The 25,842-nt window shown below is 43.5% G+C and overlaps 4 protein-coding genes across 4 annotated transcripts; 2 read left to right on the top strand and 2 right to left on the bottom strand.

Annotated features, from left to right (window-relative positions):
* Positions 1 to 84: 84 nt before the first annotated feature.
* On the bottom strand, positions 85 to 2,636 carry rpl21 (ribosomal protein L21). Its single transcript, XM_029529443.1, has 6 exons — positions 2,564 to 2,636; positions 1,724 to 1,802; positions 1,550 to 1,611; positions 1,181 to 1,293; positions 478 to 628; positions 85 to 212 (listed from the first exon to the last, which is right to left on the bottom strand). The coding sequence occupies exons 2-6, from the start codon at positions 1,788 to 1,790 to the stop codon at positions 123 to 125; spliced, it is 483 nt and encodes a 160-aa protein (XP_029385303.1). The 5' UTR covers positions 1,791 to 1,802; positions 2,564 to 2,636; the 3' UTR covers positions 85 to 122.
* A 363-nt stretch (positions 2,637 to 2,999) lies between these two features.
* On the top strand, positions 3,000 to 8,769 carry usp12a (ubiquitin specific peptidase 12a). The gene is made up of 9 exons (XM_029528981.1): positions 3,000 to 3,358; positions 4,376 to 4,456; positions 4,556 to 4,769; positions 4,962 to 5,197; positions 5,498 to 5,574; positions 6,129 to 6,212; positions 6,302 to 6,499; positions 7,699 to 7,777; positions 7,870 to 8,769. Exons 1-9 carry the CDS (start codon positions 3,311 to 3,313, stop codon positions 7,969 to 7,971), a joined length of 1,119 nt encoding a protein of 372 aa, XP_029384841.1. The 5' UTR covers positions 3,000 to 3,310; the 3' UTR covers positions 7,972 to 8,769.
* A 1,529-nt stretch (positions 8,770 to 10,298) lies between these two features.
* gpr12 (G protein-coupled receptor 12) lies at positions 10,299 to 11,327 on the top strand. The gene has a single exon (XM_029529432.1). It carries the CDS (start codon positions 10,299 to 10,301, stop codon positions 11,325 to 11,327), a length of 1,029 nt encoding a protein of 342 aa, XP_029385292.1.
* Positions 11,328 to 15,370: 4,043 nt separating this feature from the next.
* Positions 15,371 to 25,840, bottom strand: wasf3b (WASP family member 3b). Its single transcript, XM_029529299.1, has 9 exons — positions 25,748 to 25,840; positions 21,339 to 21,495; positions 19,724 to 19,858; positions 19,265 to 19,418; positions 17,937 to 18,054; positions 17,522 to 17,703; positions 17,159 to 17,434; positions 16,627 to 16,940; positions 15,371 to 16,217 (listed from the first exon to the last, which is right to left on the bottom strand). The coding sequence occupies exons 2-9, from the start codon at positions 21,469 to 21,471 to the stop codon at positions 16,060 to 16,062; spliced, it is 1,470 nt and encodes a 489-aa protein (XP_029385159.1). The 5' UTR covers positions 21,472 to 21,495; positions 25,748 to 25,840; the 3' UTR covers positions 15,371 to 16,059.
* Between the last annotated feature and the right edge of the window lie 2 nt (positions 25,841 to 25,842).

Raw genomic sequence — 25,842 nt, forward strand, 5'->3', positions numbered from 1 at the left:
AAGAGGCGAATCATCACAGAGTGACAGCACATCATGACATTTCAGGATACACTCATGAGTGAAATAATGACTTGACAAGTAGTGTGTCTGTGTGTACAAATCTTTTTATTCTGGTTAGCACATTATGCCATGAACTCGTAGGGGATGGGCTCCAGCAGCTGTGGCTCATTTTTCTTTGTGCTAACGAAGTGAGCATCACGGGGAGGAGCAGGCTGTGGAGACACGTGTGATTAAAAGACTGATTTGTAAAAGAAAAAACAACTAAGAAATAATCTCAAGTTAGCTGTTTCATTGTAAATACTAAATCTTTTATTAGGTTAAAACTATGACAAAATTAATAAATTGATAGTTTTAATGTGAACACTAAAAAAGGTGGCTATATAAGCCCATGTAGATTCAAATCACTACATCTGAATGATTTCTTTCATCTGAAGAATTTCCACATTACTCAAGTACAAGTCATTTTCAGCTTCATACCTGGCGCTTCAGTTCCACCCAGCTGCCTTTCTGCTTGGCCTCCAGCTTCTTGCTCTCGTTCTCTTTGACACGCTGCAGGAAACTGTCCCTGCTCTTAGAGTGCTTCACATGCTCAATGCGAACGTTGATTCTCTTGGCCAGGATTCTGCCCCTGTGAGAGGCCAAAGCAATCAAGTCATATTCAACACAAATCAAGACATACATGCAACTTGTCAGGTAGGTATTGGTCAAAAAGATTTCAAATAATGCTGTTGCAATATCAGCTGTTTCCTCCAGGTACCCCAGGTAAAACATAAGTTAGACTGGAGTGCTTTAGGATGAAATAATTTTCCCCACATGAATGACCACTGAGGACATAAAGATTCCTGGTGGCAAAGTGAAGATGGGGTCACATCCATCCTTCTCTAGATAACGTATTTGAGCAAACACAAAAGCTGAAAGTTTTCCTTACACTGAATCATACATTCAACACAACACTGATCACTCATTTTGACCAGACGATAGACTGGTTTCTTTGGTTGCAATGATCACCTCCAGATAGTACCACGGTGAAGTTCATTCCCTTTATTAAGTTCAACTCCTGAGAGAAAGTTGAAGGATTGACAAGTAGATTATGTTTTTTGGAATTTGACATCCTTTGGTGTGTCAGGTTGCTAGACACTGATAGTTGTATACACATCACTAAAAGGCACTTTTTACTTACTTGACCTGCTTGTTGACAATGATGCCGACAGCATGTTGGGTTACGTTGTAGACACGTCCAGTCTTACCATGGTAGCACTTGTGAGGCATTCCTCTCTGAATGGTACCTGTGCCCTGAAGGTAAGTCACATTTAACAATGAACCATATGACAACCACCAAGTTATCTTTTTTCCAATAGTTTACAAAAGACTGGAGCCAATAAGCATTTAATTTCCTCCACTGTGTTCTTTTTCCAACTCATTGTTGACAAATCCTTGCTGTTACTAATGACACTATTTCATTGCAGGTTCAGGTGATTCCATTCATCATTTCCATACCAAAAAAGATTATCTGCCAAGCAAAGTTATTAGTTAACGTGCTTCATCTTACCTTGATGTCAACGATATCGCCCTTCTTGTAGATGCGCATGTATGTGGACAGGGGGATAGGGCCTGTAAAATAAATACTGGCAGTTAATTCATGTAATTTTCTACAATGGTTGCATGGAAGCAAATTTTCCAATCCATCAAAGTAATGCTGAATGCACTTTAAGCAAGTCCTCACCATGCTTGCGGAATGGCCTGCTGAACATGTACCTGGTCCCCCTCCTCTTGCCTCTGGTGTTCGTCATGATGCCTGATTACTGATAGCAAAGAAGGCACATAAGTTAGTTATGACAAGAGCCTGATCGCATTTAATTAAATTCGAGAAAGCTACATGTGTATAAAGCAAGTTACATAATTGTCATCTTAGTGCTGTGCATCACTGTTTTCAGTGATATATTACTTTAAGACCTACATAAAGATTAACCATAAACGGGGACAAAAAAAAAAAAAAAAAGGACAATAAGATTGCATTGAGAACCCATAATCTCCATTATCCTGCCCAGAGCCTGCTGGTTGAAGGGGCTAAAAAATTAGAGCCGATCCCAGAGAAGAGAAAGAGTGGTCAAATATATTCCCCATATACTTCAGGACGGTACATGCGGATGGTTTTGATTACGTTGATTGGATTGAGTATCATCAAGTTATTACTTTGACTGCGGGATATAAGGGTTACATAGACAACTTTAACGTTTAAGATTACATAATCTTCAGTCTTGCCATAAAATAGACCAAAAACCTAGGACAAATGCCGGGTAAAATTTACTTTCACAGGGCAATGAGTTGTCGGCCGGAGAATTTGTTCCTAAAGATCGTTTCTCAGCCCGTGAAGCCCACATGGAGAGCCACGCTACTGCTTCTGCCCACATCACACGGACTTCACTCCCAAGGCCGCCTTTTCAAACCATATTAACGAAGTGACACATAGTGGTGGAGCTAAAGCCTGCATATAAATAATAACCATGCACTAACTATTCGATAATATAAAGGAAAATACAATTTAACGCGGAGAGGTTCTTACCCCCGGTCTCTACAAGATGGCGGGTACGGCGGAAAGAGAGAGCTCAGGACCCCAAACTCCGCCTTGTGATGCGCCTTTGAGGCAGTCCATGATATTGCCTGAACGTAATGACGGCGGACCTGGAAGTGGAATGGTCCACAGATCCAGAGTCAGCTAAATAAAACAATACAAACAAGCCCCAAAGGTCTGAATTATGCGATAACTGCTCTTAGATGTGGTCAATAACTCATTCTCTACGGCGTATTTACTGTTTGTTTAAGTATAATAAATAAGAATGCGGGGAAGGAATGAAAGTAATGGTGGTTACAGATACATTACAGATGTGTGTTTTTAACCCTTTTCACCAAAGGAATGGTTTATATCGGGACTATGGCGCAAATACGTAACGCAGCCATTGTGGTGGCGATCATACGCATGCGCAAAGTTTCAGCAAGCTGGCTACCGCTTCTTTCCTCTGCGATATGAGTACATTATTAATATATATTTCTATCATTTAAATGTTTTGGACAGTTGGGTCCCTTTTAGAAAGCAGGAGGCGCCTGAACCGCGATACTCGTTGCCAAAGCCGCTTTTTCCCCGGGCGTCATCAGACGAAGCCGGACGCAACATGCAGGGAACAATCTTGTTTCCTTGAGCCCGTTGGACCTTCCGTCTCGAGCTCAGCAGAATCTCCTGCCTGCCCTCACGAGAGCAGCCAGCCCAGTCTTGTCAGCGCGCGACGGTGTGGTGGAAGATGGCGCTAGCCGAATGGAAATCCTAATGACAGTCTCCAAATTTGCCTCTTTTTGTACCATGGTGAGTGCGCAGCGGTGTCACACTGACATTAGCCAGACTTTAGGGCGATACGCAAACCGCGGCTGCGCTGCTGTTGGCTTTTTAAACATGGGGATTAGAAATAAAAGCAGTTTGCAGGGCTTTCTGTGCTAGCCAGGCAGTTTTCCGTTAATGGCAAAGCAGGCAGCCACCCACTGCCTCCTTCGCACTGCTCCCTCTGCAAACGGCACTACGGACAGTCTTTGGTTGACTGTTTTTAACTCATAGCTTGCCGATTTATTTTTGGCAATTGTTTCTCGCAGCTTCTTTAAGCAACAATGACAGTGCACCTGCTGCTGGGATTCACAGCTAAGTAGCTAGCGTGAAAGGCAACTGAAGCTAAACCAATGTTACATCTCGCCGACAACTGGATCACAGCTGGATAATTAATGACTTTCCGAATGAGACGCGATCATTCTGCGGATTGTAAAAGGAAATCATTACCCCAAAATGGCCTGGTTGGCTTGTTGGTCATTGGCAAACTACAAGATATTGTTAACGCAGGTAATGACGACATGGTTTAACATTAGCTACGCAGTTGTGGATCCGATCCAAGTCCATGTCCACCCAGCACAGTTTGTTGCTGTCTACACATCAGATTGGGGCCTTCTCCAAATGAGACTATTGAAAAATGCATGTCGTCAAACAGCGGCCCAGATCCACGGTTTGTGCAAAAACCAAGAAAGCTTGACACACACAATTTTGAGATCCAGCCGACTTTTGCAATTAAAAGCTTTTTGGAGTGAGAGTCAGCATTGGCCATGGACTTTACTGTCGGTTGAACATGATGCATGCTTTTAGTTCTAATTCTACAGAAAAAGAGCAGAGTGGAAAGGGGCACAGTCTGTGTTTTTTTTTTTTTTTTTGACTCCAGCAATAAATGACCTTGAAATAGTTTTTGTCACTTGATGAATTACTGTGCTTTTGCAATTGTTATGTTCAGTAATAGTTTGATTTACACAAGAACATAACAGATTTTTTTTTCCTTTTTTTATGCAGGGCGCCAATGCCTCTGCTCTGGAGAAAGAGATTGGATCTGAGCAGTTTCCGGTCAATGAGCACTACTTCGGCCTGGTCAATGTGAGTGAACGATACATTGTGCAGTTTAAGTGGCAAGTGTACACTTCCACCTAACTTGTCCTCACACTGATTCTACTGTATGCCATGTTTGATTTTTAGTTTGGAAACACCTGCTACTGCAACTCGGTGCTGCAGGCTCTGTACTTCTGCCGGCCATTCAGAGAAAAGATTTTGGCATACCGCAGCCAGCCTCGGCGAAAGGAGAACCTGCTCACCTGCCTGGCTGACCTTTTTCATAGTATCGCCAACCAGAAGAGGAAAGTGGGTGTCATACCACCCAAGAAGTTCATCACACGACTACGCAAGGAGAATGGTGAGACATCAGCTTGCTTCAAAAAGGCTGTAGCGAAATGTCCAGTCCTCACTTAAATTCCTTACTGTTTCTCCTTGTCGGCTGCTGATTCCCACAGAGTTTACACAGCATACAACTGAACTGAAGTACCTGCTTAGTATGTTGAGTACTTGAATTACAACAGTTGTTTTTTTAATGCATTTTTTTCCTCAGAGTTGTTTGACAACTACATGCAGCAGGATGCCCATGAGTTCCTGAACTACCTCCTCAACACCATTGCTGATCTGCTACAAGAGGAGAGGAAACAGGAGAAGACCAATGGCCGCCTTGCCAATGGCACTTTGGACTCCCAGAACAACAATAGCAATGCGACACCTGCTCCCACTTGGGTCCATGAGATCTTCCAAGGCACTCTGACCAATGAGACACGCTGCCTCACCTGTGAAACGGTAAAATGCCTTATATCTGTTTTATTAATCTGCCACAGGAATTTAACGGGATTACACCAAACATCTATGTCTTGTTTAACCACATTTTCACCTAAATCAAATCTGTCACACCACTGACGGCCAGTGAACTTACAAAGATTAAGTTTTTTTGGCACACACAACTGTGTGCTAACATTTTTGGCACAAACAATTTCTTAAGTAAATAAAACCGATAATGATAGGATTTTGTTTCCTTGTGGCCACAGCTCAAAGTTTGATGGACTTGGGTGTGGTGTTCCTCTTTTGGTGTCCTCTTTTCAGATAAGCAGCAAAGATGAGGACTTTCTGGACCTTTCTGTGGATGTAGAACAGAATACCTCGATCACACACTGCCTCAGGTAAAAAGACCCTATGTGCATCCGCTATGGAGGCATGGAAGCAGAATTAGCACTGGTACTAGCACTGACGTTAATTGACAGAAAGTTAATCTGCAACTGTATTTGAACATTAACAGTAAAAAAGGAAAGGGGCAGCTCTCTTTTCATTTGTAGCCTTCAGTAAACTGTATTTCTGTGGTGTGTTTTTTTTAGATTTTCACATTAAAGACCAAGCAGTTAGTAAAGTAAACAATGTACAAATAAATTAATAATAAAAATAATGGTCATTTGCAGTTACTGTAGTCGTGTAATACTATATATATTGACCTTCAAACTTCAAAAGTTTTTATATTTAATGTCCCTTGCCAAATGCTGTTGGTTTGAGGCATCTAACTTAAGTTCATGTCTTAGAAATTTTGGAGAAACTCCTATTTAGGTACATTACTATAAAAAAAAAAAAAAAAAGTGAAGTGAAAATTAACCTCATGCGTGAGGAAAATTCAGTATTTTGAAATCGCAGCATGCATAAATCTATAATTAAGACTGAACAGCTTTCTCTTCATTCCCCTTCCCAGAGGTTTCAGCAACACAGAGACACTGTGTAGTGAGTACAAATACTACTGTGAAGAATGTAGAAGCAAGCAAGAGGCACACAAGAGGTCAGTGTCCAGGCCATTTTTTTCCCTGAGTCTATGGATGTGCCTGGGCATTTTAAATCCCATTTCTGAGACTAATATGTGTGATTTAGGATGCGTGTAAAGAAGCTCCCAATGATCCTGGCTCTGCACCTGAAGCGCTTTAAGTACATGGAGCAGCTGCAGCGCTACACCAAGCTGTCGTATCGCGTTGTCTTCCCCTTGGAGCTCAGACTCTTCAACACCTCTGGTGATGCCACCAATCCCGAGAGGCTCTACGACCTGGTCGCTGTGGTGGTGCATTGTGGGAGGTATGTAGGTGAACACACAGCCAGAATCTAACACTTTATAACTGTCTCCACAGCAACCACAGCAAGACACAGAGGAAATATTTACATATGTTCCAATGATAAAATGCATTTGTACCTATTGGCTCCAAGAAAAAGCTATAAGGATCTAAATCTCATCTCATGGGAGAAAACACAGACTTTCATCCATAATTGTTCATCTGTGTTTTCTCAGGGCCAGCTTTGACCAGAGTGAGTGGGAGTTAGTCTGTCTTTTTTTACTCAGGGAGTTTCTTTACCTTTTGCACAGATCATGCTGAATCAGACTCCATAGACTCCCCTCATGACTCTGACAGGAACAACAGAGTGAGGAAAGTGAATTAAAAGGTCAGACCTATCTGGACTTGAGTGAGTTAGGAGTCTTCCTGATGTAAATTATCTGAGTCTTCTGCCTCCAAGCTGAACTCAGCTTTTCCAGGGTTATCATTATAAGCAGGGCTGTACCATGGAATCGATTGCTATGGAATGTGGCTATATACTGTAGTGTGAAACAGTTCCATTATTTTAACGTCCCGATTTGCTTAAATTTGAAGTATTTTTATATTTATATTTATATATTTTTTTTAACAGTGATAAAGGTTGGGTTAGTAGTGGGTTAGTTGGGTTGAGTTAAGTACCTGACAACTTTTGGTGCTGGTCTGATGAGATCAGTCCATTTTCAACATTTTTCATGTTGATTTTGCAGCTGCCCAGAGTTAATGTTTAGTTTGAAGCTTCCAAATGTGCTCTGGCTGATAAAACCGTTTTGGAGTTAGGCAGATATTTCACAACATCACCAAACTTCACAAACAAAAATTATAAAGCTGCAACTTTGTCACATTGGAAGTATGAGGCAGGATGTCACGCTTGGTAATATGGAAACACCCAGTCAACTAGAGAGTTCTCACATATAACGACATATAACTGTTTCTTTCGTGTAATTAAACCCAAACTGAATAGTTATGGTGATATGTTATCAGTGTGCAGTATTTTAACATCTCATGATGCTATAATGTAAGAAAATGTGCCAACATCTTTCAACATGGGGACCTTTCTCATCTTATCCATTCAATGATCATGAGATAAATGTAGTATTATATACCTGTGAAATCCTAAGAAGAAATCTAATCAGGCAAAATAGTGAGATCTTTGCTGTGCTAATACAGCGTTTCATTTCCTTTCAGTGGTCCAAACAGGGGTCACTACATTGCCATTGTGAAAAGTCACGATTTCTGGTTGCTGTTTGATGATGACATTGTAGAGGTGAGGAGGTTTATTTGTAAAACTTTAGATGCGTGTCTCTTTGCAGAATGCCAGCTCTTCTAACCCTGCTATGTGTCACCTGTCTGTTCTAGAAAATTGATGCACAGGCCATAGAGGAGTTCTACGGTCTCACCTCTGAAATTTCCAAGAACTCTGAGTCAGGCTACATCCTCTTCTACCAGTCCAGAGACTAAAAGTGGATTTTAAGTGTTTCACCACAGAAAGCAGGAGCAATGCTCTGTTCCCCCTTTCTGCGGAGGAGAGGACCACAAACACCCCACAACAGCCCGCATGGTGTAACACCTGCTCACACAGCTGTAATTCATACATGTGCTTTCACGCACTTGGCGCTGCAGCTCGGCCATGGACGTTCTGCCTGTGTACCAGCTGTTCCGCTCGGCCTCTCTGTCTTTTCTGCCCCATCATCCCCTTCACTCTGACTGGACACTGCTGTTGCAGGGACAATGAGACAATAATGAATGAAAAACTGCTTCAAGATTGTTTAAAAAAAAAAAAAAAAAAAAGACATTGAATGAGAGCTGTACAGATGTTGGGTGGTTGTATGAGTGGCGTATTAGTTTTTGGCTTGGGTGTGGGGTTGAATGGGTATTTAACAATTCATATGATGTAACATTTGGCTCGGTGTTATCACCCCTCACTTATCGTGTGCTGGGATTTTGTGAGCGGATCATGTTTTTGATCATGAGTGGATGGAGAGGAGGACATGTGGGGGGTGGTTGTCCCACTGATGGGGCACACCAAGTCGTGTATTTCTACAATGTACAGAATGGTATTTCTATAAATATTAAAAGAAGATACTATTATCATTGGAAAATGTTTGACCTTGAGAAGATGTATTAACACTATGGTGCACTTTTGATACCGTTTTGTAGGTGTTGGCGAGTTTAATGTGAGGGTTTGCTTGAAAAGGCCTGTTGTGAAGCGATCATTTTCTGTTTTAAAGAAAACGAAATAAAGGCGGTAAGATTGAGGCAGGGTGTGCTCTGCTGTGTCCCACAGGTACACGCTGATGACTCATACCAGCTGAACATCGCCCCACAGCGGCGTCATGGGGCAGCTCTGCCTTCCCACTGCAACAGGAGCTATTTTTAATCCATTCACACTCCAAAGGCAGGTGCTCTGGACACACACACACACACACACACACCTGACTCAACGCCTGATCAGTTAAGCGTGTGTCCACATATATATGGCCACATCATCACGGGGGGGTCTCCAGCCGAAGTGTCTTGCGGGCAGTGGGACAAGGATGGAGAGACGTGGCGGAGAAGATGGAGGGATGAGGGAGGCTGGTTGCTGTTAATAGCACAGACATGACCAGAATAGCTGCGACGCCCCGTTTCCTGCATCTTCAGGCACCAAATCACGCTGCAGGTCAGCGGCTCCCATGGGTGGGCTGAAATGTTCGTGTTTGACTGAGGAGCTGGAGAAATCCAGATACCTGAACGCAGCACGCACTCACACCTGTCTGGGTCCTCCAGACCTCGGCGGTCTTTCAGAGTCTGGCCCATCTGGGACTCCTCCTTCCACCACCCAGACCCCTCCACTCACAGAGCCCCCTCCTCCTCTTCCTCCCTTCCGCCGCTGCTCCTTGCACAGCCGCAGTCCACGGCGATGAGCCGTTAACGGCAGAGCCGCTCCGCGCTCTTTTCCTCCTCCTCCTCCTCTTCTTCATCCTTTTCTTCTTCCTCCTCCATCATCCCCGCTTTCAGGCGGACGGGAGCGGCGTCCTCCTCCCCGGGCTGCACCTCTGTCCCCGCGTCCTCACTGATGCCATGGGAATACAAGGCTGTTCTTCCATCTAGACGGGGAGTCTCACCTCACAGTCAAGGTAGGCAGGGAGGGGGCTGTCGAGCATCCTTCTCGTGCATGGGGAGGAATGCAGCCGCCGCTGTTTTTCTGCTGTGGGGTGCAGAGCGAAGCAGCACCATATGGACACCACCGAGCGGCTGGAGGTCCATGGCGGGTGCGGTTTCTGACAGCTGCATGAATTATAGCCGGTGCCGGAGGAGGGTTATTGATACTGTTAGGAAATGGAGCCTGAAATGTGCTGCAAAGCCTGCTTTGGTTTTTCGTGTCTTGGATTGGCCTTGTCCATGCATTGCTGATTAGATGTAAATGTGTGGTCAGGCCTGTAGACTATCAATGGGCAAAGGTTTCTTATTTAAAACATAACGAGAGCCAAAAATGAAATGAGGTTTATTTGTTTAGCTGAAGATTTTCCTTCTTAGTTGTACAGCAGCAGCTTCAAGGCTGGTGTGTATTTCCACAGGCATGGACACACAGACAATATAACCTTGGCTGTGCCCATTTTTGTGTTGAGGAATGAGTAACACAGGTGGGGTGCGAGAGCAACAATCCCCACTGTGTCAGATTTAATTGCATGAATTATTACAGATGCACACAATGCTTTTAGTGTCTGTTTGTGTATCAAGCCATCAGATATTGTTACTGTGTGTCTGTGTAACTGTGTTTATGCCCATTTTAGACGGGGGGCACAATGAGTGAAGAGCCCTCGGTCACCCCCAGCTGGCTTACCCCTGACCCCACAGCATGGGCCAGTGGAGGAGGGGGGCCGATGGACAACAGCACCGGCCTGGGGACGTTTCCGCCGGAGGACTCCCTGTCACCCAGCCAGCTGCCGCTGCTGGTCAACCCCTGGGACATCGTGCTGTGCTCGTCGGGGACTCTGATCGCCTGTGAGAACGCTCTGGTGGTGCTGGTGATCTGGCAGAATCCGGCTCTCAGAGCCCCCATGTTCCTGCTGATCGGAAGCCTGGCGCTGGCGGACCTGCTGGCCGGCCTGGGCCTGGTGCTCCACTTCACCTGTGCCTATCTGCTCCGCTCCGACTCGGCCCAGCTGCTGACTGTGGGCTTGGTGGTGGCCTCCTTCTCGGCTTCCGTCTTCAGCCTGCTGGCAATCACCATTGACCGCTACCTGTCGCTGTATTACGCCCTCACCTACAACTCGGAGCGGACAGCGGCCTTCACCTACACCATGCTGGTGCTGCTGTGGGGCCTGTCTCTGTGCCTGGGCCTGCTCCCGGTCACAGGGGTCAACTGCCTGGCAGAGGAAGCCTCCTGCAGCGTGGTGCGGCCTCTGACCAAAAACAACATCGCTGTACTTTCCGTCTCCTTCCTGCTGCTCTTCGGCCTCATGCTGCAACTCTACGTCCAGATTTGCAAGATCGTGATGCGCCACGCTCATCAGATCGCCCTCCAGCATCACTTCCTGGCTGCCACACCTCACTACGTCACAACACGGAAGGGCGTGTCCACACTGGCCATCATCCTGGGTACCTTTGCTGCTTGCTGGATGCCATTCACTGTCTACTCCCTGATTGCTGACTACACCTACCCTCCACTCTACACCTACGCCACACTGGTGCCTGCCACCTACAACTCCGTCATCAACCCGGTCATCTATGCCTTCAGGAACCAGGAGATCCAGAAGGCACTGTGGCTGGTGTGCTGTGGCTGTGTGCCCGCCACGGTGTCCCAGCGCGCAAGGACCCCAAGTGATGTCTGACCGAGCGGACCCCGGAGGGAAGAGAGAGGCGGCTTGGCTCAGATTTGCTCTGCGCTGGGTTCGTCCAGTGTCGCAGAGATCAGCAGCAGGGCAGACAGGGAGGGGGGGGGCTGTGGCTTCAGCTCCGGTTGGAGATGTCACTGCCAGAAGCAGCTTGGTTAGTTACCCACAGCCCACCTGGATGGACGGCGCTTCTCTTTGTTACAATCACCACAGGGCAAAGTTTCTCACTGTCTTCCCCCGTACAAGCGGCATCTGGCCCCCCTCCTGCTCAACCCGTGCCACGCCCTTCATCTGCTCCGCAGGCAGCGCCAAGTCAGCCACATGTTACAGGCAGCAGCTGTATATAGGATGTGCATATAGTTGACAGCACCGGATCTTTGGTTGATCTTTGGATGTGCTTGTTTTTGTTCAAACAGTCGGAGGGGGTTGTTGATTTGAAGCGTCGGTCCTTGCGTAAAAGCGCACGGCAGATTAACAAAGCGGTGAGTGCGAGAGGGTGGCAGAGGTTGAATACGCAGGCCTTTCCACGGCGGAGTCCGTCTGCAGCAGCATCCCGGCGCTCTGCTGCTGCACTCTGAACGTGCGTCGAAAGCTAAACATCCGCGAAGAGCTAAAAATAGAGCCGGCGCTCTCTGATCCGCGCCCCGCGTCTTCTCCCGGCCTCTCCCTTTTTCTGTCTCTTCTCTGTGGATTGTGCGCGACTGTGTTTTATTTGTGCTCATGTCTGGGAGGCTCAAGACAAAGCCCCGGGGGACTCCAACCATTATCTGCCTCTCCTCCATCTTTTATTAGTCTGGAGGCACTAAACCCAGCAGCCTATAGGCCCATCGGATGATGTAATATCCCTGCGATATCCCTCCTGTACTGTCTGGATGTCTTGAGTTTACTACATAATTTTATAGTTTTAAAATCGGTTCACAAATATAGGAAATCTATTTCCCCTAAAAACGCTACAATAAATAAAATCAACATGAAATGAAATCTAAAGTCAAAATCTCACATCACAGCGACAGGGGATTGAATGAACGCTATTCTGTGTCTATTTATCTCATATTCTTTGGCTCCCAAAGAGCCTCTCCAGCCACATATCTGATCTGCATGCTAGACTTCGGTGTAATTTGCATGCAAAAAGCACAGAGCCCCTGTTTTCCTGAGTTCAGTGTGGTAGGTCACATAGGCCACTGGAGGCAATGTGTCATGGTGCCCTGATGTCACCATGACCCCAACTCTTTTGTTTATGTGCAGTGTGTGCACGGTGTACCTTAGCTGTAACGCACCGGAAGAGCTACAGTCATCACAGGATTTGCACCATTTCTTGCAAAAGCGGAATTTTTAGATATTTTGCTGGATGTGGCCTTTGAAGGTCAGTTTATTTGAATTTCACTTAAACCCAGATCTCAACCACCAATCAGCTGCTCTGAGTTGGTTAGCTGTTATTTTTTGGTCTCAAAACTAGTCCCCCTTCCTCCAAGAACCACGTATGCCAATTCCTCATTCATATACATCATGTCAGCAATAACTAGCCTAAGAATGGTAGTTATTTTTTAGATCTGAAGCAATACTCAGACAGCAATAACATCCACGTCCCACCATGAATTCTTCCTGCAGTGTGAAGTACCATAACGGCTGCTTGGGTGGGGATGTGTTTATACAGAAAAGGCTCAAGTGATTCTTTCGTGATACATCTTAAAATGAGTTGTAGGAAAATCACTCCTGGGCTGGAAAAAGTGGATGAGATCAAACAACCCATTTGTCCCCGTCACACCACTGCCTCATTCTTTTGCAATGCTCTTTCTGACCCAAAATCAGCCTTTGTTCATTTGTCAAACTGGGATGAAGTTGTTTTTTTTTGTTGCCTCTGCCTCCTGTGAGCATATGAACTGTCCTGAGTGTTGTATCCTCAAGTGTCAGTGTGTGATCTGGGACTGTGTTGTTGTGCATACGGTTTGAGTTGCATGGCCTCTGGGCGTGTGCATGTGGGTGTCCGTGTGTGTGTTTGTGATCCAGCAGCTCAGCAGACCATAATCTGTCCCCTTGTTTCCTGTGTTGGTGGTGGTGGTGGCGTGGGGCGTTCTCAGAAATACAAATTCACCTTGACCCCTTGACCTTAGAGGATATTGCTGCCAGTCTTCCTGTCAATTCTGAGAGAAGTGGCCTCGTTACGTGTTTGTAGAGCCTTTTGAAGAAGGGAAGGACTAGGACGTGGACACTCCAGCACTTCAAACCAAAGTGAAAGGGACTCTGAATGAACTGTGATCCTAGTCCTGCTGTATGTTGTCTGTCTCCTTTGTATCACTAGTATTCTACTCTACTTTAAATCAATCCAGTCTGGTTGAGGCAGGTGTCCGTTAAATGACCTCTGAATGATTCTATGAGCTAAAAAAGGCCACTTCCAATTACAAAGATAATGCTTCTTCATTCCTTCCTTGCTCCCCCCCTCCCCTCTCAGCAAGCCTGATCAAGGTATAAAGGAATCTGTCTTTGTCCTTATAGCCTCAGATCAGGTAGAAATCAAGGGTGGGGGGTGGGAAAGGGGGATAAAGACCAGCATTTCTCTGCACTGGGAGGTAGTCTGTGTATGTGAGCTTGTGCACAGTGTCAGACTGAACCCTGTAGATATCTGATGCGCACCAACAGGTCAGCCTGGCACATCACAAACCATCACAAATGTATTCCTTTACCTTTGGAGAAAAGTCTATTTTGTTATATTCATTGAAAATGTCTATTTTTTTCCACTTTAGTCTGGCCTGAATTCTTTCAGATTCTGATGTTGTATGATAATAATGGCGCTGTAAAGCCTTTTTCTGAATGTAGTAATAATCAAATTGTTTAGCTGATACCCCCTCCTCTCGACTCATTTTTTTCTGTAAATAAGGCATGCATAAGAGGAGGGACTTTATACCACCATGCATGGTGCTACCAAAGCCGGACAAACAAGAGGATGAGTGGGGTCGCACCATTTTTATGACTGACACCTCTCCATATCAGCTTTTAATGTAGAATTTGTCCTGTTAGGTATCACTTTCCTTTGCTTCAATAGGCACCAGTTTGTAAAGGCTGCCTAATGGACGATTTAGCAAATTTGGCTACACAGAAGAAGTAGGTTTGAGAAAAAAGAAATGGAGTAAGACTTTCTCTGATTGGTGAATGTTTTCTTCTTGTGCAGCCAATAATATTGATGAGATTTTCATGGTTGAGCAGGTGTGTCCAAGGGCTTTGTATCCAACATTAGTTCAAGACTGGATGTAATCTCTGTATACACACATCTGTTTATCTACTGAAGGGTTTGACAGTGTAACAGTAAATAGAGATGTAGGAAGCAGCTGGGTTTTTTTGAAAAATGTGTAGCCAATAATTGCCCGTTCAAGGGAGGAGGTGTCTCTATGATGGTTACTAATCCAGAGCTAAATATCAAAACAGTCAAGGGCCTGTGAATGTGTGTGTGTTTTGGGGTGGGGTGTGAGGCAGGGGGGACACGGCGGTAAGAGCATCTTGTGTAGACGTATGCGTAGTTTTCAATGTGAAATGCACTTTATTTTTTGGATGAAAATGGCACAACAATTTAAGTATCTGCAAAATGAAACGTATTAACGATAATCAACATGCACTAACTTAACTGAGATATTGTAAAAACATTTGTGTGAACGTGGTGTCTATTTTTCCAAGGTGTTAGTTGTACTTTTTATTGCTTTGGTTAGTTCACTCAATTGACAGATCTTGTTAATTTTGTATTAAAAACAAACATGTGCTGTGCATAAAACTCCTGCCTTGACTAATTTGTTCATCCTTGCCCTGGCGCGGTGCCCCTTTTTCGCACTCTGCTGTTTCCCTGGCAACTCCCTTCTTAGCTGTACTGTTTCCATAGAAACAGAAGTCTTAGCCAGGTATGTGTCGTCTCTATGTCGACAGTGGAAGAGTAAAGAGACGTGGAAGCCCATCCATGATCCATCATTCATCATTTTATTTTTCTGTGGGTCAAAGGTTACACAGCTCACACTAGCATATACATTACCCCCCCCACCCCCCCGGCAGTGAGCAATTGCTGACGCAGATGGCTCAATTCATTTTAATATTTAAGATCAATAAGACTTTTTACATATCATCTATCTTCACAACAGCATTTAAACACTCTTCCCAGTCTTTCAGTGGCCTCAATCTATTATATGATTGACCACAGTCTGTCCATTACTTCCTCAAGTTTCTGTCATCTACATGTTAAAAACTTGCCTCATGATCTATAGCATACACACGTGTTTGAGTAAAAACATTTAAAAAAAGACAAGTACATTGGTAAGCTCGAGAGGAAAGTTTCTAATCCTTCTATAACTCTCAAGCTGCGACTATACATGAAATAAGCACCTCCACACGTAGTCTACAGTGTTATAACAGGTAGAGAAACATCCGATGGGTTGGATCCACAATGCTTTGAAATAGAATCAAATTTAAATGTTTCACAGAGTGGTCAAAATTACATCATATTACTAGTCTCTTTCCATTGTTTAGGCATCTTGAGTACTCTCCCAGATTTCCAGTTTTGGACCATTCAGCTTATATCAACCTACAGCATGTGACTGTGTGTAAGTGTAGTGGTGTGTGTGTTTTCAGCAATAAAGTGATACCCTGTGATTGTGTTATGGTGGGCATTCCTTGAAGTGAGTGTGAGTTTGACTGATTGTGTGTCTTCTTATTGTATGTGTATCTTCAGCGGTTATCCCATTATTCACCTAAATTAATCTGACCAGTCGTTGTCTTCCAGCTCAGAGTCGTCTTCGGAGTCGGAATATTCCACAGCAATGCGTCTTGACAGGATGGTGGCAACATCGTTTCCGACTGGCTCCCTCTTAGCTTGCTGCTCCTGCTGTTCCTGCACCTTCTTCAGTTGGATGCCTGCAGGAACACATGGAGAATTAATCCATGTTTAAACTTGAACGCTTATAGTGTGATATAATATAAGATAAAAAGTTAAATTTAGGTTTCCAAAATAAAGCTTTTATACTCATACATTCAGCTTTTTCCTGTCATATCTGGCATATCACAATATCATGTCCATCACAGAAAATTAATAAATGGGGAATGGAAATTATTTAAATTTGAAGTCCTTGTATTTTTTTTATTTTGGTGACTTTAATGTGACATTAAAAAGTATCCCCATCCTCCTAAGTTTATTTTTTTTTCATTTGACAAATCCCATGTTAAAGTGTGATAAAAAAAAGTATACATATCTAACGAAGATACACAGACGAAATGAAATGATACATCTTTACAATCAAACATATATGCATACAACAGCTCTTACCCATACGTATAGCAGCCAGCAGATCACTGCGGGCATCATTAACCACCGTGGTTTCAACAGTTGCAGCAGAGGACATCTTGTGGGTTGTGGAGTGGGAGGCACCAGCTGGAAGGGGAGGAGGAGGAGGGCCAGGAGGGGGTGGAGCTGTCTGGGCTCCAGATACAGGTGGTAGAGGTGGAGCGTAGCCACCAGTGCTAACCATTGGACCTTGAGGTATCGGACCTCCTGGAGTTGAGGCAAAGGCAGTCTGGGCAGAGGGAATGAGAGGGGCTGGAGGAGGGGGAGGCGGGGCAGTGTTGGCATAGCCATCCATACTGCAACAGAATCAGAGAATAAGTAAATGTTAACATGAAGGTCATGATGGTCTATATTTGAGATAATATGTATATTCATCAGCCTAAAGTGAATAATCCACTAGGTGGCAGCATTAACTTAAGTTAAAGCATTACAGGATAGAGAATACTAATGTTACATGAACTAGCTTTGTGTGTGTGTTAAGCAGCTTGCAATAGAAGCTGCTTTGCATGTTTACCTGTAGTCCACGGGTGGGAGGGACATGGAGCCACCGTTCATAGCCTCAGTGGGTGGAGGAGGCAGTGGGACTTGGTGATGGTGAGAACGGCCCAGTGTCCCACCCTGGTAGGCTATCATAGTCCTGCCCCTGTTATCGTGTTCCCCACCTCCACGAGCGGTGTGCCCTGCAGCCATCTGGGCAGCCAGTACACTGGGTGGAGGCCCAGAATAGGTGTGAGCGTGGCCAGCATGGTTCATGGCGTTGGGGTAGTGGTGCTGATCAGGACCGTGACCCCTGATCATAGCGGGGAAAAGAGGATGGAACGTTAAATAAAAGGACAGTTATAAATTGGTTTCCCCCCCAGACTGTGTGTCCACCTACCGGTTCTCTGGAGACATTGAGCCCTCAGAAGAAGCCCCTCTGTCCCTGTGTATGGTGTGTCGATGGTCTGGTCTCAGCTCCTTATCCAGAGCCATCATGTTCCATTCCTGCCGGCGGTTCCTTGCCTTGCGGACCTTCTTAACCTCCCTCTGTAACGTCCCATCCACACAACGGCGCTGCTCCTAGAGCAAAGAGATCACCAGAATCAGCTTTTCCTTGCATCCAAATTTATGTTTGTGCCAAATTTTAAGAAGTTCCCTTAGTCTGTTACAGATATTGAATTCATGGGTTTGTGAATAAAAATCTGAGAAGGAGCAGCACCAATCAGTGACTGGCAGGCAAGAAAACTCTAATCTCCAATCTTATTATACTAATCCACAAGATAATATTTGATATCCTGACGACAGAACTATACCTTCTGTTTCCTCTTCTCTTTCCTTTTGTCCTCTGTGTCCTGGAGCATCTTTTCCTTCCACAGATCAAAGAAGTACGAGGGATCGGTGTAGAATTTAAGCGCTTCCTTGTGGTCATCCCTACAGATGCCAAGAAGGTTAAACAGATTTACAAATGTCTCTGTAGACAGAAATTTTTACCTGAACCTGTATGAAGTAGAATCAAAGTATTGTCCCTGTTAAGGCAGAATGATAGGTGGCATTTTTGGTTTTGTGCATCTCTTTCAGTCTGGTTTGAAAATAAAACATGATGCCATGAATATTGAAATAGTCGATGCTGATGGAAGAACAAGGAGACTTTAAGTGGGAATCCTGTGTTCTCATCATAGGCAGCATAAGTCGAAAATTAAAAGTTTAAAGTGGAGAGGGAGAAAGACAGAAAGACTGCAGAGAGAAGGAGAAAAGTGAGCTACGTTGTCAGTTTAGGAGTTGTACTGAGCCATGTTAAATATATAATGCCTCTTAAGTACCACAAAGTCCACTGAATGACAGCCAACCAAATAGCAGTAAAGAATCTGCTGCCTCACTGTGAATGTAGGTTACAAGCTAGTAGAAATGAAGCACTTTAAACAGTCTTTCTACATGGCGCACTAAGTTACATTTGAGACCTTTTAGTGCCACATAGACTTGAATTTAATACCTGTTTTAAAGCCATACACAAAGTATCTAAGTATGGTTGACAACCAGTAAGAGTATTTCTTGGAATATTTTCCATTCCAAAGCAGTAACAACATTTCTCTGTGATAAAATGTGTTAAACTGGTGTGACCTGATAGGTTGGATAGACATCAGATAATGTCTGGATTCATCTATTACAAATGGCTCATTTCAGCTTATTCTATTATTTGCTATAACTGACAAGCAGGAGATATTTTTGGCCTTTTTTTATTTAACCAAAGACCCCTTAATACATTCCGACATATGAGTTAACAGAAGACATTAAAATGTTACATTTAAGTGAAGTTTACATTTAGGTGAAGTGATTTGACAGTCTGCACGACATCCTATGGATTCAGTGAAGTGTTTGCTTAACCTCCAAATCATAGAATTCTACATACACGTGTCTTATTTATTCATTGGTTGTGAAAAATGTTTACAATGTTTGCCATTTAAAGGCTCAAATTTTGATTGAAACTCGATGACTAACAGTAATATGAGAAATGAGGAGGAACAACTGTAAAAGAGGTTCTTATGTAAAAATTGACTCGTCAAACAATAAACTTAAAAACTGTGACAATGACTATGTAGCAAAAGGGCTGCATGTTTGGTGTGTAGGCACCAACAACACCTACCTGTATGTTGAGAGGATGTTGAGTGGCGGGGGTTTGTCACTCAGATTGTACATTTCTCTGACAGGATTGGGCACACTGCTCTTTGACACCACCTGCTGGTCCTGAATGGTAGAGCTCTTGAAAGCTTTCCTCATGTTGATGTCTTGCAAAGAAACTAAGAGCACAAAAACAGGAACAGAAGACAAACAAGTAAGTTGTCTATTGGAAAAGGGTCCAAAGCCAAGAAAGAAAGAAAAAAAACAAACAAACAAACTGTGGTTGGAAAAGAAAAATAGCACTGAGAGTTATAAAAAAAGCTGTTCATACAACAGAGCGCAGGCTGGACACACTTGTTTATGGCTGAAAGACACTGTTGTGCAACTTCATAAAAAAATCCAGAACACAGAAGACTGACAGCATCTCAGCAATGAGTAATGACTTGCTGCACCTTTGCCCCCAGATCTCCAACCTCTCACCCACCTTCCTCCACAGTGGAGTCTAGCTGTGTCACCTTGACTGCCAGCCTGTCAATGCGGTCCTGGAGAGAGTTAGCACGGAGGTAGAAGGTGTTGGCCTCATTAAACAATTCACCGAATATATCCTCCGCGTGTTTACCTGATGAAAAAAAAAAAAAAAAGATGAAAGAGATTGGGTGTGTATGTGGGGGTTGATATGTGTATGATGGTGGGTGTTGGTGGGGTGCATGCAGACAGAGTCAGGACATTTTAGTGAAGAAGGAGACTCATAATCATTATCGAGGTCCAGTAAATCCCCACAGAGATTGAAGATCAGTCAATACTCCAGTAATGTGACACAATGTGAAACTAGAGTCTACGTTTGTGCAGGAAGTGGTACATAGCAACATTCCTCATAAACAATTCATTATGAACTGAACTCAAACTATCTAAATTGTGCTATTTGAATATTTGAGTGCAGCCTCTCAACAGCAGCTATTGAGGTGCCATTTTCCTAAAATTGTATTATTGTCATGCAGACTATAATACTATAAAATAGTAATAATAGTAAAAATATAAAAAGTTGAACTCCTCATCCTCGTTTACCAGAAGAAATGTTATTAGTTTAAGTAAATCTAATAACATTGTTTTAAAGTAGAACATTGTGTATAAGAGAGTGGCATGGCTAACACACACAAACACACCAAAGACTATTTCTGTCCCTCCTGCTGACAGGATGGGCCACAGGAAAACATTTAGAGGAAGGAAGAATCACGATCTGGCAGGGTGAGCCCGTCACCTCTGACCTCTCTTTAGGATTCTTATGGTTCACTTACACACAGTGTATGTTTTCTGTAAATATACCCCACCAGACTTGTGTGAGTATTTATATATAAACCACACAGCTGCGGTTAAAGGGCCCCTCCCAATGCAGGAACTTGACACAATAAGAGACAGACAGTGACTGAATACAACTGGTAAAAAAGCAAAAGGGTTAACAGCATCAAGGTCACATTTGAATTCATGATGTTGGGCTATAGAATGAACACAGTCAATGTGGAGGACAGCGAATAGGTTCAAATGAGGATAAATGGTCAAAGGGTAACTGTCACATGTCACATCAACACTGCCCAGTTTTGATGGGTTATGAAACAAGGGCATAGAAGATGGCTACTTCAATATAAAACAGTGGTTCACGCAAACACTGGTAACACAAATGCAATCATAAAAAAAACCCCCAACATGCTGACATGAGCAAGCACACACTAACACACACTGAGTCCAGTTCTTTTCTGCAGAGTTATCTAAAAGGATTTCATTTCCACCGTCCATGTTCCAGTGCAAGTCTACTGTAACCCCAGACCCTGTAACCACGACAACAGCCCTATCAATCAGAGTTCCAGGATTAATGATGAAGGCATGTGATTTTGTCCTGCTGCAAAGAGGCTACATACAATGTAGACAGTCATCATACTGAAGTTAATGGAGTGACAGCTTAAAGAGGACAAGTTTCAGTTTTTAACAGAACCTCTTTTTGTATTTCTTTCCTACATGTGAGCAGCTTCTTCATGCTGAGGCTACATTATATGCATGTGTGTGTTGAAGTGTGTGGTGCTGCTTTGGGTGTATGTGAGTCTTACTGAGGCTGCTGAGCTGACGGATGATGGCAGAGAGAGTGTTGTTCATCACACACTCTAGCTCACTGCCAATGCCCTCAGGCAGTTCCCCTCGGCAGAGGTGACGGGGCTCGATGTTCCTCTTCACCAGCGGCATGGCAAGGCTTTATACTGACACAAACTGGGGAAAAAATTAGGGAACAAGCATGTGCTGCTTTAGACAAGAGAAAAATGTTTGGAGAGATGGTGGATGATAAAGAAACTAGCTGCTGAACAGCTAGACACAGAACAAGTTGTAAACATGTAAAGTTAGGAAATACACAGATCAATTTGTGGCATTAATTGTAATAAGAGGCAAGAGGATTATCAATTAATTAGCTTTTATAAGTTGAATAATTACACTTACCTTTGACATTTGACATTTCATTGATTGGCAAAAATTGATTGTATTTCTGGTAATTGAGAAGTTGGTTTCAGCTCTAATTACAATTCAAACTTATCTCAGACTTTAATAAAAATATTCACTTCGTAATCAGACCATGACCTCACTATAGTTTGCATTTGTGATGTTGTATTGGATTTTATTGTGAGGTGTTTTCATTATTATGTCCTCCTAATGTACATTTACTGTGTGTACAAAGTAGAGGGAGACCTGTCAGTGACAACCAACACCGTCCCAAAGCCACAAGATTTGTGGCGACCAGCAGAGAGATTACAGCATTAGAGATAGGAAGATACAGCATGCAAGCTAATCCCAGGCTGGCTTGTCAGCAGCCCAGCTGGAATCCTGACACAAACAGAGATTCACGGATGTCGTTGGCATCAAAAACATGGGAATTTGGACCAAAACAAGACTAGATCCAAAAAACCCCAAACTAAATAATATCAACTTCATCACTTTCTGCAGAGATAACACAGACTTGTCCACACCCACAAAGATATGAACTCTGAACTAGAACTAAACCATGATTGGCTTTCATCAGACCCTCTGAACCTCAAAGCAGGAGAGGTTTCTGGGTTCAGCAGAGCGGCCATCTTATCGACACTTCTTCCTGTTTCCTGTTTTTGTAGGCGCATTCTGAATCCTATTGCCTGGTCCTCCCTTTGTCACATCTCTTCTTCCTGTCCAAACACTTGGCCAGAACAATACAGCTAAGGCTCAAGAAAGAGCCAGGAGGACAGAGAGACAGATGGAAACATGCACACAGCCTTTTCCAATAAAGACCTTCACATATAATTCTCACACTCACTAATCAAACAATTTTATGCTTAAATACAGTTCCAGCTTTTACTGTGCAGTTCGCCCCCCCTCCTAAAAAAAAAAAAAGAAAAACTTCAGAGAAAAGCAGGATGGAAAGACACAGGGGCTCTGGCAGTCTTACAGAGAGCTAATAATAGTTGACAGGTACTGAAAATACACCTCATCTTGCATGGGCTTTGCAAAGATTCATTAATGGTGTCCAGGAATTTGGAAAACATGTTTAAAATCCTGTTAAAGTATCACAAGTACAGAATATAGGCCTTCCAATTTGCTTTAATATATATTCATTCTTTGTGACCACTTATCTTATGACAGACTTAATAAAAAAATTAAAGTTACATCTCCAATTCCACAAATAACCAACCAAGAAAGTAACAGTCGTATATTATCAGAGTCTCAACAGGAAACTACTGTTATTACAGAGCATGTCATTACAGATGTCCCCAGCAGAAAAGAGACACTCCTGTTCACCAAGGACGATTCCCACCAGCAGAGTCCTCACCTGGTCCTGTTTTCTGTGCTAGTGACCCCCTGCAAACTCCAAAAGCTTGACACCAATGTGAGAAAACAAAGGGGTAAAATTACACCATCACTAACCAAAAGAGGTACTTAGGTTCAGCTTTCTCGTAAACATTTTGGAAACACGGTGCTTTGTGTTGCATGAGAAGGAGGAGGTGTAAATAAGAAGATTGCATGTTTTTGCTTTTGCTGTCTGGCTGGCATGACAATCACATCAATGAGGCGAAATAATGAGCGGCTGGGGGTGAGTAGGAGGAGGGATGAGGCCTCATCTGCTTGTGAGAAATGAGGGGAGAGTTGAGGCAAAGGAGGGTGCATGAGAGAGACACCAAGTGGGATAGGAGCATGTGACAGAAAAGAGACAGTGAATGAGACAGTGTGAGGGTGAGTGAGAATGGGTTTTCGTGTAACATTAAGAGCGTGTGTTTATGTGTATGAGGGGGAAAGAGAGCATTGGGTGGGGGGAGGGGCAGAAGCAGGGACCTCGGGGAAGCCACTGAAAGGTTCCCCGGACAATGGAGCTCCGTTCACACGGCAACAGCTCTTGCTCTCCCATGCATCCTCCCCCTCCTCCTCTTCGACCTTCTTTAAGGCCCCCTCTACTCCTGCAATGAAAGCCTAGCAAGTGAGCGCTCCTCTCCCATCAACCACTCAGTCAAGGAGAAAGGCCCGAGCAAAAAAAGGGAGAGTAAAGACCAAACATCTCACTCACAGCACCGGAAAAGAACACATTGTCTTTTCAAACAGAGATTCTCACACTCATGCTTGATGCGCCTTGCTTTTGTGTCACATGCTTGGAAAAATGATCACAACGCAACATGTAGACTTTGGCATTCAGACAAATAAACACATACAAGCACACCAGGTAGCCTCTCAAATGTCCCATTAGCAGCATTTAAACTGTTCCATCCGCAGCAAAAATGTCTTTGATCCTCATGGGGATGACTGTCAGGCTGCATTCAGAGTAAAACTCACTTCCGCTGTGACTCCTGCAAGATGTGCACATCTCTTCATGGTTATATGGGGATAGAAAAGGCCTTTACTACAAATATGAGAACTCCATTAAGATCTGAAAGGGGAGTCATTATCAATTTATGAGCTGAGTACAGCTCCTTGTGTTGCAGGCTGTTTTGCTTGTTCTGGTGTTATGAATAATGCAGTTTAAATTACGTCAGGTCACGCTTCCCTAAAAATGATATAAAATTTTTTTTATTGTGACATTACGCCTGTCCAGGAATGTCTCCTTTTTCTAGTATTACTCATGGGCATCACGGTGAATGCCTGTGATGAACTCTGGGTAAGAGTGCCTTCAAAATAGTGAATCCTAAAGGGTATGGAGTAGGTTGGCAATAAAATTTGCCTTGCCCTTTTATGTATTCAAAGAGACAGAGAATCTTTACATGTACATATACACAGAATTTTGAAACTAATAATTTTGCACCTGGAGAGTTCAGTCAGTTACTTTAAAAATCTGTTTCATTACTTAATTTGTGATTTTTCATTCACTTGGCATATTGTGGTATTTTGGTATTCTAAGTAATATATTTGGTATCTTCATGAATATCTGTCCAAAAAATCTAGAAGATTATTCTTATTCAAACACCTAACTTGTTAATGGAGGCATAACCCATTGTCGTCATAATCCCCACAGTCATATTGGTGATGCAATGGGATTAACATCTGATTCACCAAGCACTTCATCAATGATGTGATTTAAAATGAGATTATTAATCACGTGGTAAGAATAACATTTCTATATTTAATTTTAGCAGTTGCAACCATTCATTACTTTTATCTATTAGTGTAAAATGTGTTCTTTTATTTTTCTAGATACTTTAAGTTCCACGTATTTTATAGTTTGCTCAAATCAGTGATCAATTACTCTTAAATTATTAATTCACAGTGAATACCTGCAGTAATAGATAGCGGTAATATCTATACTTTGAATATAGGGCAATGTACCAATATAGGATCACTTTCTATAACTAATTTACTTTAGTAAAACATTGTACACATCCCGAGTTGAGTGTTTCCCAGTTATCATATATTTTGTCATCGACAAATTTAAACGATACACTCCTAAATTCCCTGATTCCTCCATACATACACACACTCCCTTTCTCCCTTTCCTCCAACAAATGATGGGCGCACATTCAGAGAAACACACACACACACACACACACACACACACACACACACACACACACACACACACACACACACACACACACACACACAGGCGTGAACTAATGGCAACCGCGATCAATCACTGTTCCGCACCGTCGCTTCCCGTTACTGATGGACTGACCCACATCTGTTCATCCACCTCGGCTTCCGAAGATTTCTGCCAGTTTTAATCAGACATCCAACCAAGCGCTTACTGTTTAGGTGTCCAACAGCCGATTAACACAGCGGTATACAACCAGCATCAGTGATGTGGTTGGAGAAAAAAGGCAGCTATAAAGTCAGCAGACTGGGGGGTTAGTGATCGGGTCCGCTCCAACTGACCAGTTGGTTAGCTAGCTCATGTCCAGTGGTCGACTTCATAGTTTGGACAAATGAGCCCACAGTCAACAATAATAGCCACATAAATGTCAATATTAGGATAAAGGATGCTCTCGGTCGTGTTAAAAAAGTATCAGAAGCTCCTCACCAGCGGTTGAAATCTCGGAAGAAATCAGACGGTCCTCATGTCCCGTTAGGTACTCCTATTAGCTCTGCCATCCTGTGGCCCCCTGCCCGTCTGGA

The sequence above is a fragment of the Echeneis naucrates genome, chromosome 20 (assembly GCF_900963305.1).
Source record: "Echeneis naucrates chromosome 20, fEcheNa1.1, whole genome shotgun sequence".
Taxonomy (NCBI): Eukaryota; Metazoa; Chordata; class Actinopteri; order Carangiformes; family Echeneidae; genus Echeneis; species Echeneis naucrates.

Coding starts and splice junctions, on each gene's coding strand:
- rpl21 (XM_029529443.1), bottom strand. CDS start 1,790: ATGACGAACACCAGAGGCAAGAGGAGGGGGACCAGGTACATGTTCAGC. Junction 629..1,180: donor ATTGTCAACAAGCAGGTCAA/GTAAGTAAAAAG, acceptor GGCCTCTCACAG/GGGCAGAATCCTGGCCAAGA. Junction 213..477: donor GGGTGGAACTGAAGCGCCAG/GTATGAAGCTGA, acceptor GTGTCTCCACAG/CCTGCTCCTCCCCGTGATGC.
- usp12a (XM_029528981.1), top strand. CDS start 3,311: ATGGAAATCCTAATGACAGTCTCCAAATTTGCCTCTTTTTGTACCATG. Junction 4,770..4,961: donor ACGACTACGCAAGGAGAATG/GTGAGACATCAG, acceptor TTTTTTCCTCAG/AGTTGTTTGACAACTACATG. Junction 5,575..6,128: donor TCGATCACACACTGCCTCAG/GTAAAAAGACCC, acceptor TCCCCTTCCCAG/AGGTTTCAGCAACACAGAGA.
- gpr12 (XM_029529432.1), top strand. CDS start 10,299: ATGAGTGAAGAGCCCTCGGTCACCCCCAGCTGGCTTACCCCTGACCCC.
- wasf3b (XM_029529299.1), bottom strand. CDS start 21,471: ATGCCGCTGGTGAAGAGGAACATCGAGCCCCGTCACCTCTGCCGAGGG. Junction 19,859..21,338: donor CCGTCAGCTCAGCAGCCTCA/GTAAGACTCACA, acceptor TTTTTTCATCAG/GTAAACACGCGGAGGATATA. Junction 17,704..17,936: donor AAGAGAAGAGGAAACAGAAG/GTATAGTTCTGT, acceptor TCTTTGCTCTAG/GAGCAGCGCCGTTGTGTGGA.